The 12,310-nt window shown below is 52.8% G+C and overlaps 1 protein-coding gene across 3 annotated transcripts in view; it reads left to right on the top strand.

Annotated features, from left to right (window-relative positions):
* Nucleotides 1–12,310, top strand: part of LPXN (leupaxin) — a 156,341-nt gene that overhangs the window by 34,069 nt on the left and 109,962 nt on the right. Inside the window, exons 5-11 of one of the 3 annotated variants that reach the window (XR_012646066.1) lie at nt 371–476; nt 1,064–1,246; nt 3,132–3,305; nt 3,451–3,532; nt 6,473–6,621; nt 7,089–9,849; nt 10,339–11,579. Coding sequence is in view for 1 of the 3 variants with exons in the window: in XM_074998118.1 (XP_074854219.1) it covers nt 371–476; nt 1,064–1,246; nt 3,132–3,305; nt 3,451–3,532; nt 6,473–6,621; nt 7,089–7,355 (961 nt within the window). In the remaining 2 variants the exon portion in view is untranslated. Of the gene's footprint in view, nt 1–370; nt 477–1,063; nt 1,247–3,131; nt 3,306–3,450; nt 3,533–6,472; nt 6,622–7,088; nt 11,580–12,310 lie in introns of those variants that run through there. The other 2 variants (XR_012646067.1, XM_074998118.1) reach the window with 2 other exon arrangements.

The following is a 12,310-nucleotide window of genomic DNA, read 5'->3' as shown; positions in this document are numbered from 1 at the left end:
GGCCTTTGAAACTGGATTTGTTAAACTGCATTAAGCCCCCTGTGTGGGCGCTCCCACTTGGAATGGGAGCACCCTTAATTCAGTTCATCTTCACTCACTTCCTGAACAGGACACTCCACCGTCTCGCTGGGGGCCAGACAATGGCTGATGGTGGGGAGATGTGTTTATTTCCCTTCGTGTCCCTTGCACCCTGCTCCGCTTCCATTCCCACTGGGGCAGGCCTCATGCTTCTAGCAAAGCCTCTGATGTCCCTGGGGAGGGTTGTCAGGGAAAGTGGAGTGCCTGGGACCTGGGTAAAGGAGGCTCTTGGTGGCTTTGGAGTTGTCACTTGCTCTCCTCTTTGATGCGGATGTCTCTCTTCCCCCGGCAGTGAGGTTCCAGCTCCACAGCTGTCACTTCCTTCTCCTTCTCCTCCCCCGACGGCGTCTCAGCAGCTGGATGACCTCTTAGCCCATTTGGGCCAGATGCAGTCCAAGGTGAGTCCTGGCCATGCGGTCCCCTTCTCCGGACAAACCAGGGCAGTACTTCCGAGAGCCTCGGTGGAGCTGCCAGCCCAGGGGTTCTTCCTCTAGAATGGTCCCTGCCCTGGGCCAGATTAACCTTTTGTAACCCTGCGCTGTTGGGCTACGGCTCCACCCTCCTGCTCTGTGCTCTGCCCTGAGGCCATATCCTCGGTCAGCCACTTCCCCTGAGGACCCACCGGCCGCTTGTATGGGGGAGAGGGGACAGAGCGGGGGTAAGAGGTGGACGGGGCTATGAGGGCGCTGAGCAGGGATGGGGCCTTGAGATGGAATGTGGGCAGAACAAGGGAGCTGGGCCATGGTCTGGGCACCTGGGCCCTTCTGAGTGTGCGCCTGCCCCCATGGTGCCATTGCAAACTTAGTACTGCCTTGCCCCAGCTTTCAGCCAGCAGTGGCACAGCCTGCTGCATCTCTCCAGTGGTAGGGCCCCACGGGCAATAGAAACAGCTCCCCAGGTGAGGGGGAAAGAGGAGGAGCTGGAGCTGGGCGGAACGTTCACGGGGCTGAATGTTCTCTCTGCCCCGACTCCTCCTTTGTGGCAGATCTCAGCCATTGGTGCTGCCCCGGAGCAGGAACGTGCTGGGGGGCCCTCAGCGGTGGGGCCAAACCCCGGCAGCACTCTCGAGAGCATGCTGGGGGAGCTGACGCAAGATCTGCAAGACCTCGGCATCACTGCCTTGCCCAAGGGCAGCTGTGCTTCCTGCTGCAAACCCATCGCTGGAAAGGTGAGAGGGGAGGGGACGGACGTGTCGGTCTAGCCGCGTGTCCCCCTGTCCTGCTGGGGATGGCTCCTGCCCCTCTTGATTGCTCAGATTGATGAGGTCTCCGTTTCTCAAGGTCTCTCCTTTCCCCTCAAGAAGCTCTGTTGACAGCGGAGTCTCCTGCTGTCTTGGCCACCGTCTCTAGGACCATGCTGTGGCGTGGTGGAATCACAGACGTCCCTGTGGGATTGTCCCTGGTGTGCTGATTGTGCCCCTGACACCTGCCTTCTTGCCCTCTGTGACTCCCCACCACCCTGTCCTGCTTGGCCAGGTCCTCTGGTCTGCCCCAGACAAGGCACAGAGCTGGGATCACTGCCCCCAGCAGAGTAATGCAGACACAACCACTTCAGCTCTGGGAGGACTCTGTTCTAAGGGCTGAGCACCTCTGGAAATCAATCCCCTATGGCTCTTTGAGGACTTCTTTTTGGCTCCCAGTGCCATAAGGGCAAAGTAAAACAAACAAACAAACAAAAAGAAACAACCCCCCCCAAAAAACCTCCTGATTCGTTTCAATAAAGGGTGAACCTCTAAAAGCCCCAAAATGAACAACTCCTGTCTAAACAGCAATTGATATGTGATCTCAGAACGTTGATAACTTCCCCCCCAGCATGCTCCAGAGAGAGAGAAGGTTGGGGAGTGAAGGTCAGGAACACTGGGGCACAAACGCACACATAAAATGTGAGGCTATAGACGAAGTTAAGAAGTTTGTGAACATCCTGCTGTGATCGTGTATGGCATTAAAAATCATTGCGCGTGCGCTGTTTTTAAAACAGGGGCTCCGAAAAGCATGGTTGGACATTATTTATTAAGAACTGTTTTGTATTCACATCCATTGCAGCCCTCGAACTCATTTTTCTACCAAATTGGAAAAAAAGGGCTCTTTCTGCTATTTTACTTGCCGACCCAGCTCTAAGGGAACCAACTCCTTGGCAAATCCTTCTTGCCTGATGTGAAAGTTTTAATTAGGGACAGCTCATAAATTAAGCCCACTTTACCAGTGAAAGTGAGAGATGCACAGTGATTGTCCCTCCACCTTGGTAATGTTTATTTTTACTGGGCTTGGTAGTAAACAAAAGTGTTTTTAGTAAGTATACAGAGCAGGGTGTAAGTGGTGGCAAGTGGCAACAGTGGGATCAAAGTCAGTTACTACATTAAAATGAACAAAAGTGCTTAGCTAGCACTAATCCACTGAGAAACTTGTAATGCAAATTCTTACCCTAAACAGCTGTTCTCAGAGGAACTTCCAGTCAGAGTTGATTTTACTCTAACTTGGGCCTGCAGCTTCTTTGAAGTTCTTTGCCTCCTCTCAGGGCGGGCCAGGCAGTTTCACAGGCTAGCTGAAAACAAAAGCAGATTGCTTCCCATAGTTTAAACAAAGGGCAGGAACGCTTTGTTTGGCATCTCCCATTCCGGTGGAAAAATATCAGATTGAAAATGGATTCTAGTACTGGGGTATGGTCACATCTCTTTCTAGGGCCCACCCCTGTTTGAGCTTGCAGGACAAATAAGGCCATTCGTGGGTCGTTGAGTTGATCACTGAGTCATTAAGATTCCAGGGTATCAATAATGACCTTCATTAGCACATTTAGAATTATAAACAGATTCACACATCATATTTCTATCACCATGTACAAGAATGAGACGTGCGCAAAACCAGGATATACAGATCCAGCAGATTGTAGCTATAAAATTGATATGTTACATGACCTATTTTGCACAAAGCCTTTTAGAGTAATACATATTCATAAGACAATTTTCAAAAGGCTTCCCCCCCCCCCCCCCCGTTCCAGTGGTCTCAGAGACAGAGGATCTGTGGGCAAAGACTTCCTGGGTTTTGTCCCATCTCTAGATGATCACCGCTCTGGGGAAGACGTGGCATCCAGAGCATTTCACCTGCACCCAGTGTGAACAGGAGCTGGGCTCTAGCCCTTTCTATGAGCGAGACGGCCTAGCCTACTGCCAACAAGATTATCACCACCTCTTCTCCCCCCGCTGTGCCTACTGTGCGGCACCCATCCTGGAGGTAAAAGGAGCTGACCCTGCCCTCCTGGTTCTTTCCCCCGCCTGGGATGGTTCCTAGTGGGATTAGCCAGGAGGCTGGTCGTCCTCTGCCCTGGCAGCTCTCTATTGCTGGCCCATGGCTCGCTCACTTCCTTCTCTCTCTGCAGAAAGTCCTGACGGCCATGGACAAGACATGGCACCCAGAGCACTTCTTCTGCACTCACTGTGGGAAAGTGTTCGGCAAGGATGGTGCGTCCCCTGCTCTTCTGCCATCCATGGGAAGTCGGGATGCTCCAGGGATCTAGGCCTCTGCCTTGATCCACAGCCCCATGCTGTCCCAGCCCTGGGCTCCTCTGACCTCTCTTTTCCCCTCAATCCTCACTTGGGTTCCTCACCCTCCCACCTCCTGCTCGTCCACCCCGGGCCCCCTGTGATTGTAGGAGGAACGTGTATCTGGGGCAGTTCTGGAAGGGAGCTGGGTACTCACTGCTACAGTGCTAAGTGATACAAATAGGTGCCCTTCTTTGGAGGCCCTAGGGGAGGCCGGCTGTAGGCCAGAGCTCCGGCTGTCAGCACCAGTTTGAGTCCGGCTTCCGGTGTCCCATGGGTGTCACACAAAGTTTCCCTGTGCTGTGGTTAGCTGAACCTCATGACCACCTGCTCAGAGCCTGGTCAGTGGTGTGAAATCCCTCCAGGGCCAGTGATTGTCTCTCCCTGCATTTTATCATTGGTTCCCCTTACAGGCTCCATCTCTCTCCCTGCACAGTGCATGTGTGTTAATTGCTTGCTGGCTGGGCCGCCTGTGGAAGGTTCTCGTTAATTTCCTCAGGTGGCCCCAGCAAAAACACTCTGTCTCTGCTAGGCGGGCTCAGAGTGGCCATGGTCCCACCTGCCCTGCTCAGTAATTGGCACCGGAGGGAGAGCTGGTGCCCAGGGCCTGGCTCATTCCCGCGCTGCTAATTACAGCAGTGTTGCGGAAAGTTGAGCCGATGAGTTCAGGCCCCAGCTCCTCTTGGGACCAATTCTTTTCTGTCCCCTCCTGAGTCTGGCCTCTGTCCTCAGGGCTCCTCTCTCCCCATCCCAGTGACTTCTGCTCAGGGTGAAGTTTGGACCGTTTGGCTGGCAGTAGGTGGCTGATTCAGCAGAGCAGGGGCCGGGCACGGTTTCATACAAGGCCTTGTACAATGGGACTGTGTGATCCTAACGTGGGCCTCTTCCATGATCTCAGTACAGTCCCTGGCACAGCGAGCTTGCCTTCTCCCAGCTCTATCCTTGTAGGCGGCAGCCACTTCTGTATGCACACATCCCCTTGCTGGGAGACTGCCTCACTCAGCACCGTGGCTGAGGGGGCTGAGTCTGAACTGAGGCTTGCAGGGATCTCTGGTGTGTTCTAGGAATCTACCTTCTGCTTTTCCTGTGCTTTATTATTGTAACAGCCAGAGGGGCTGTGGCTGAGATCATGACCCCATTGTTCTGGGCATGGCACTGAGACTCAGTGAAACAGACAGAACCATCCCTAGGAGGCCAGGAGGATCTGGGGCCACCCAGGTGTAGGGCCCCTGCCCCAGTCCCCATCTCGTCCTGCCTCTCCGCCACCCTTCCTATCCCCGTTGCACCCTTCCCCAAAGCCCCCTCCTCCGAGAGATGCAATTTACAGGCATGGGATTCAGGCCCTCTCATGTTCACTGTGCAGCCTGTTTCTCTCCACCTCCATCTCCTGGCCAGGCTATTCCATGGCGGGAAGAAGAGTAGACCCCAATCCCCTGAGCTCTGCTTTCCTGGGCTGTGGTCCCCCCAGGTAATATCCAGGCCACCCAAGGACCTGGTGACGAACATCAGTATGGGGGCCTGTCCTATCCTTATGGAAAGGATGGCTCCGGAGACAGTCCTGGCCCTTAACAGCTTCTCGGCTAATAGATAAGACAAAAGTTGGGAGAACGGAAGGATCTTAATCTTCATAGGAGGGGAACTCAGGCCTGCGGGGAGCTGGATTGTCAAGGTCACACAAGGAGTCTGGGATAGAGCAGGGGCACTGGACTCAAATCTGAGGGCCCAGCACAGGGCCGTGACTATGAACGCAGCCTTCCTCTGTCAGGAGTGTTGGCCTGGGGAATTCTCAGCAAAGACTGGGAAACTCGTAAACTGACACCCCAGGGCTTGGATTTTTAAAGGAGTTTCAGGCATTGCTGTGCGTAGTTTTGCAATGCCTGGCTGATTTAGGACTCTAAAAGGCATTTAGGCCCTTTCTGTGATTTAGGTGCCTAAGTCCATTAGGCACCACAGCTCCGAGGACAGCCACGTCTAAGGGTATGTCTTTCCTACCCAGAGGATAGACTCGCTCAGGGTCGCTCTTCCGGGGCTCAATTCTGCGCCCTTAGTGGGTATGTGTGAAATCGAACTACCAGGAGTCGACAGGCAACCCATGTACCCCTCCGTCTCATGAGAAGTAAGGGAGGACAGCCAGGGAAGTCGATTGTAGATAAGTCGATTCCAGCTACACAATTGCCATAGCTGGAATTGCACATCTACCATCGACGTGAAGGCCTAGTGCACACCTGGCCTGTAGCAGGCTGGGACCTAATGAGACTCTCTCCCAGGAATTCCCAAGTTTGGCCACCAGGGGTGCAACATGGAATGAGCAGGAAAGCCTGAGGAGTCTGGCTGTGAGAAATTCACCTCTTAAAGGGGAGTGTGCAGGGGAGATACACACACCTCACAACTGCAAGGGACCTCAGGAAATCATCTAGTCCAGTCCCCTGTCCTCTTGGCAGGACTAAGCATAATGTCAACATCTATTTGCTCCAATCCCTAAATGGCCTCCTCCAAGATTGAGCTCACAACCCAGGGTTTAGCAGGCCAATGCTCAAACCACTGAGCTATCCCTCCTCCGGAGTAGCTGTACTTTTACTCAAGTAAACTTTTGGGTGCTTTCTACACCTCTGGTCCTAGTAGCGCCTACTATTGCCAGGTAAAGCAACAGCTCTCCAGCTGGATAAAGAAAATGTGGTGTGATAAGATTCATTGAGCAGAAAACTCCTTATCCATAGAAGGGGTTGTGGAAGCTGCTTATCGCCCAGGACTGGCAGGAAGGAGAGTGAGAAGGTGTAACTTGGCACGTTCCCCAGCTCCCATCTCTGCATCCGCCTGTTGGCTTTAGGTGCATTTCTCCCTAAGCACTTGCCTTCGCAGGTTTCCACGAGAGGAACGGGAAGCCGTACTGCCGGAAGGACTTCCTGGCCATGTTCTCGCCTAAATGCAAAGCCTGCGAGCGGCCCGTGATGGATAACTACCTGTCTGCGCTCCAGGGGGTCTGGCACCCTGAGTGTTTTGTGTGTGGGGTGAGTGTGTGGCGGCCCATCCCAGGGGCTTGAAGGGCATCAGGGCTTTCGTCTTCAGGAAGGTGGTGCAGGGTGTGGCCAGCTGAGGGTCAGGACATTCTCCCTGTGGAGCGCTAAGAGCCGCTTTCAGCTGTTGGGTATCATCCCTGCTGCTATGGGTGGGTGAAACCCCCAGGGCAGAGGGGTCAAGGGCTGGATGGCTGAGGGTGCCAGGCAATGTTCCCTCACATTTTTTCCATCCACGTTTAGAATAAATTTTGTCCTGTGCACTGAGGCATGTGCGGATGTGCACCACCTGTGGAAACACAGGCTGGCAGCTGTGGGCGTTCTGCTAATCAGCTGGGTGGTATTTAAATTTGCCCTGGGCGGCCGAAGTGCTCAGCTGAGCGGGAACACTGGTCCTGGGTCCCATCTGAGGGCTGGCTGGGTGAGGTTGATGGTCTCAATGCTCCCCCTTCCTCCCTCAGGACTGTTGCAGCAGCTTCACCACCGGCTCCTTCTTTGAGCTGGACGGCCGCCCCTACTGCGAGCTTCACTTCCACCAGCGCCAGGGCTCGCTTTGCCACGGCTGTGGGAAGCCCATCGCCGGGCGCTGCATCAGCGCCATGGGGCACCGGTTCCACCCCGAGCACTTCGTGTGCGCCTTCTGCCTGAGCCAGCTGCAGAAGGGCACCTTCCGGGAACAGGGTGACAAAGCCTACTGCCACGCCTGCCACAGCAAGCTCTTCCTGTGATGGCCGCCTGGCTGGTGGGAGGGGGCAGCGGGCTGTACCTGGCTGGATGGCAAAATCCCCTCTGGCCTTCTTAACCTGGGGGTGAAGTACAAGGAGAGGGACCATGGGCCCAGGTCAGCCAAGAGCAGCTCCTTCCAATGTGCCCGAACCACTGATGGTTTAAACCAGTGTTTCCCAATTTTATTTGGCCACAGAACCCTTTCAAACTCAAAAGAGTTTTGCAGAAACCTATTCCCAGGCTTCACCCCCTCAGTCCCCAAACCTGTCCCCCAACCCCAAATTTTACCCCCCATCCCACAAACTTGTCCACCCATCTCCAGGCTTAACCCCTCTTAACCCCAAACCGCACCCCCAGCCCCTGGATGAACCTGCCTCCCACCCAAACTGGCCCCTGGGACTAACCCCTCCATGGCGCTGGCTGGGGAGCCTACGCAGGCAGCCACGTGTGCCTGTTGTAAGGAAGGCTGGCGTGGAAGCATTCCACTGGTGGGGGCGAGCTGAGCCATGCCCACTGGAGAGATATGTCCACTCAGGTAGCGGGGTGGGCGAGGGGCTCTCTGCGACTCCCTGCCCTGCTGCTGCTGAAATAATGGAACTACATTCAGTTGGTTTAACGGCTGGATCCCTCCTGCCAGCCATTAAACCAATTAAATTTAGTTCCGCTGTTTCCGTGGCGGCAGGGCAGGGAGTCGTAGAGGAGTCAGCTGTTGTAATGGGGTTTTCTCGCAGAACCCGTATTTCACTTTGCGGAACCCCAGGGTTCCTTCCGCAGAACACCGTTTGGGAACCACTGGTTTAAATCAACACAGCTCCATTAACGTCAGTGTAAATCACCTGATGGTCTGGTCCAATAGCTTTGCAGCAAGGGTGGAGAGTCCCTCCCCAGTGATAGTCTGTGGTCTCCTTCCCCATAACCTGCCCCTTGGTCATCTCTGTTTGGCCATTCTGCTCCTTCGGGCTGTGGTCTGCTTCTCTCCCCTCCCTAGCCTGGCTTCACTGGCTCCTCTGTCTGCACCTTTGAGCTAAACTCATCCTTTGTCTAAGTGGATAAGGGAGTGTCCCTGAAATAAACATCTTGGCCTTTTCCGTGGTTTGTCCTGCATGTGGGCTTGGACTGAAGTGTTGGGGGAAGGGGCTGATTCTGAGACTTCCGAAGCTGCACCCCTGGATTTCACCTCAGAGGGGAACGGTAAGGAATAAAGAATGACTACAGTGGGTTCCAAAGGTGGGTTAGAACCGTTTGGTTCCAGGGAGCAGGTTAACACAGAACATGTTCATGGCTCCATGGAATGATCATGTCCATCCACCAGCTTCCTGTCCCTTTCACTGACAAAACCCTTCTTTATTTTCTGCCCTCCGTGACATCGCAGCCAGGTTTCCATTTTGGGCTGGAAGGTTCCTTCCCTAGGAATGGTCCCACCTGGTGCAAGACTCCCACACCCATCTCGCCCAGTCTCCTGTCCCTGACACGGGCAGCAGTAGATGCCACAAAGGAAGGTGTAAGAACCTGCAGTAGAAGATGTAGGCTAATCTGTCCCTTGCATTGTTTTTCATGCTGGTGGCTCTAAGAAATCGTCTTAAACCAATGGGTTCCACAATATGCTTGTAATCACAGACTCATCTAACTCTGGATGCTGGCAGTCCTGTAAGCAGCTATGCCGTGCTTGAGTCTTGGAACACTCTTGGTATCAGTGACTTCCTGTGGCAGTAATTTCCATGGTCACATTCTGCATTGCATGAAAAAGTATTCCCTGTTGATTGTCTCTCTTTTCTGTTTCTCTGAGTGCTGCCTTGTTCTTGAGTTAGGAGTCAGGGACAACTACTTTCCCCAAACTGTTCATTATTGCATAGCGTCCCGTCCAGTCCCTTCTCACCTGGCTCCTCAATAAGGTAACAGTCCCCATCTTTTCAATCACCTATCACAAGAGGTTTTGCCCAGGACCATGATCATTCTTATCACCCTTCTCTGAATCCCTCTCATTCTGCAACATCCTTCTGGGGATGCAGGCTTATGGACCCACCCCAGCGCTTTATAGAATGGTGCTATAATGTTCTCCATCCAGGGGAAAACAGTAAGAAGTCCTGTGGCACCTTAGAGACTAACAGATATTTTGGAGCATCAGCTTTTGTGGGCAAAGACCCGCTTCATCAGATGCATGAGGGGTGGGGGTTTCCAGAGGAGGGTTTAAAGAGGGAGTCTCAGTCAAGGGGAGGGCCAGAGTTGACAAGTTCTGTTCAGCCGTGGAGGATGTGGCCCATGATCAGTAGCTAATGTGGAAGAGTGAATGTCAAGATCGGAGAAATTGCTTTTGTAATGGGCCAACCACTCCCAGTCTGTTCAATTCTTGTTAGATGGAGTCAACTTCACAAATGAATTGCAGCTCTGAAATTTCTCTTTGTGCTTTATTTTGGAAGCTTTTTTGTTGTAGGACTGCTGCTTTTAAATCTGCTCCTGAGTGTCCAGAGAGATTGAAGTGTTCTCCTGCAGCTTTTTGTATGTTACTGTTCCTGATGTCTGATTTATGTCCATTTATTCTTTTATGTAGAGACTGTCCCATTTGGCCAATGTAAATTACAGTGGGGCATTGCTGGCACATGATGGCATATGTTATATTAATAGGTGTGCAGGTGAAAGAGCCCCTGATGGTGTGGTTGATGTTAGGTCCTGTGCTGGTATCGCTGGTGTAGACATGTGAGCAGAGTTAGCACCAAAGAACCTGGAACCAATCCCTGCAATGAATCTCGGTGCCAATTCTGCTCACTTATCACATAAGGCACTGCAGTGGATTTTCAGAATTGAATTAAGATGGGGGATAGGAGACTTTTGGACAAAAAATATATTCTGAGGTGGGGGGAATATTGCCTTGAAAACCCTTTTTTTTTAATTTTTGCCAACCCCCCTGAATGTTGATGGAAAATTTCCACCGTTGGTAACTGCCCTGGGTATCAGAGTTCTGTGTAACTGTGTCTTCCTGGCATGCAGTGAGCTGATGAGAAGCCTTCCCACAGAACGATGCTGCTCATGTAAACAGGAAATGCCTTGGTGGGTACGAAGTGGCGGGTGCTTGCTGAACCAAAACACAGCGGTCTGCCTCCTCCCTTGCTGCTAGCCACTTTGCACGCCTCCGAACGACTGTTGTAACCAGCTGCTCTCCTAGAAGATGCTGTTTGTGGTCTGCCGTGACTAATCCATCCTGGCCGATGCAAATGCAATCAACTGTGAAAGAGGCAGACCCTGGACAACGTGAAGGAGATCTACTGAGATTGGAGGACAACAACTCGTACCCCTGGGGTCAGCTAGATGCTTTGCCCTGAGACAGGGTGAAGTGGAGGAGATTTGTAGATGACCTGTGATTCACCTGGGGCACGAGGGTTTAAAGGAGAAGAAGAAGAACCACCAGGTGTGAGAGCAGATTGCAGCCACAGTTGCTGAGCAGGGCTCTCCACTCATCATGGCCCCCTGCGTAAGCATTTAGGCATCAGATGGGAGTTAGGCACCTAAATGCCTTTGAGGATCTGGGCCTCATCTGACTTGGCTCCCATTCAGCTCTGGTGGCTTCTCACCCCTCCTTTGCAGAAGGCCCCAGGACAGTGGCAAATCAGCCCAGATCTAGACTTGCCGAGTTGGACTAACCGTGCATTGAAGAAAGAAGGTGAGTCGGTCCAGTGTCCCTGAACATAAGATGGTAATGGCTAGGGTCCCATACTCGTACAGCTGATCGTACAGCTTCTCAGCACCAGGGTCCCGTATTTTCTGAGAGTGAGGACCACTCGTACGGCTTAGTCTGCAGAAGAACCTCCGGTGGGGAACAGGGCAGTGTCCCTGGGAGAGGAGCAGTTCCATCACAACAGGAATGGTTCAGGTTTGGGCAGGTGGAGAGGGAGGGAGTGCTTGTGATGGGGCTGGTGGGCATAGAACCCGACGCACCATGGCAGAGCCTGGGAGCCAAAGCTGGTGGCCCCCATGGCTGGGTGAACCGCTCCTGTCGGATCTACAGCGAGAGCCTATACATCTACATCCCGGTTCATTTGCAGGCCCCTAGGCAGGAGTTTCTGTGTGCGCCATTTTTGTAAATGTGGGCTGCAATGTTTTTAAAATAGAAAGGAGTTCGAAAGAGATGTGCAGTGAGTGTGCATAAGACAGGTTAATGAAACATTTGAGTGGAAACAGTGATTGGGAAAACGGTTTTGTTATAACCTAGTAAAAACGATACAGTAATAAAGGTTTTATTGATGGCACCATCTGGGATCTGGCTGTAAATCGTAAGTGAAAAAACAATATTGCAAAATATTTCAGTCTTCTGAGGATCCCAGGTAAGACTATACGTAGACTAGGGGTAAGGAAATAGGTTTTAGGTAACAGGAAACTTTTCTTCATGACTAAGTTCACATCAGTGTTCATAGTTTCTATATTTATGCAGCGTTTCTCCCTTGTCCCCCGTCCCTTTTCTGTTGCTAGTGGCCAAGGGCATGCTGGGATATGTAGTCCCTTCCCTGTTCCATGGCAAGCTCTCTAGGCAGAGAACTGGCCAAGGAACTACAACACCCAGGGTGCCTTGGGTTTCCCCATCCTGCCATACGGGCTCCCCCTGCGCAAAGCAGCAGGGAGGAAGGGAGAGAAACGGGACATGGCGGGGGCCGGGTGCTTTGGCAAGCTTTGCACCCCCTCTCCCAGCAATCAGCACTGGGACCTCAGCCCATGGGTGTAACTTGCCTTTTACCAGCTTAGCCGCCTTGCAGCAGTAGCAAGTCCCTGCTCCAGCCTCTCAGGGCCCAGCCGCACAGCTCTGCAGCTGCCCACAGTTAGCGCACAAGTGAGCCTGCCTCAGGCCGGGTTCCTGCTGGCTGCACCGAGCTTCTGTGGGTTTGAGGTTTGCCTTCCTATAAATAGAGATGGATGTAAGTGGGCGGATGGGACAGCAGAGGAGAGACCTGAGTTTTAATCCTGCTCTGCT

The sequence above is a fragment of the Carettochelys insculpta genome, chromosome 6 (genome assembly GCF_033958435.1).
Source record: "Carettochelys insculpta isolate YL-2023 chromosome 6, ASM3395843v1, whole genome shotgun sequence".
NCBI lineage: Eukaryota > Metazoa > Chordata > Testudines > Carettochelyidae > Carettochelys > Carettochelys insculpta.
The sequence above is the reverse complement of the archived record's forward strand: the minus strand, read 5'-3'. Positions and strand labels throughout refer to the sequence as shown.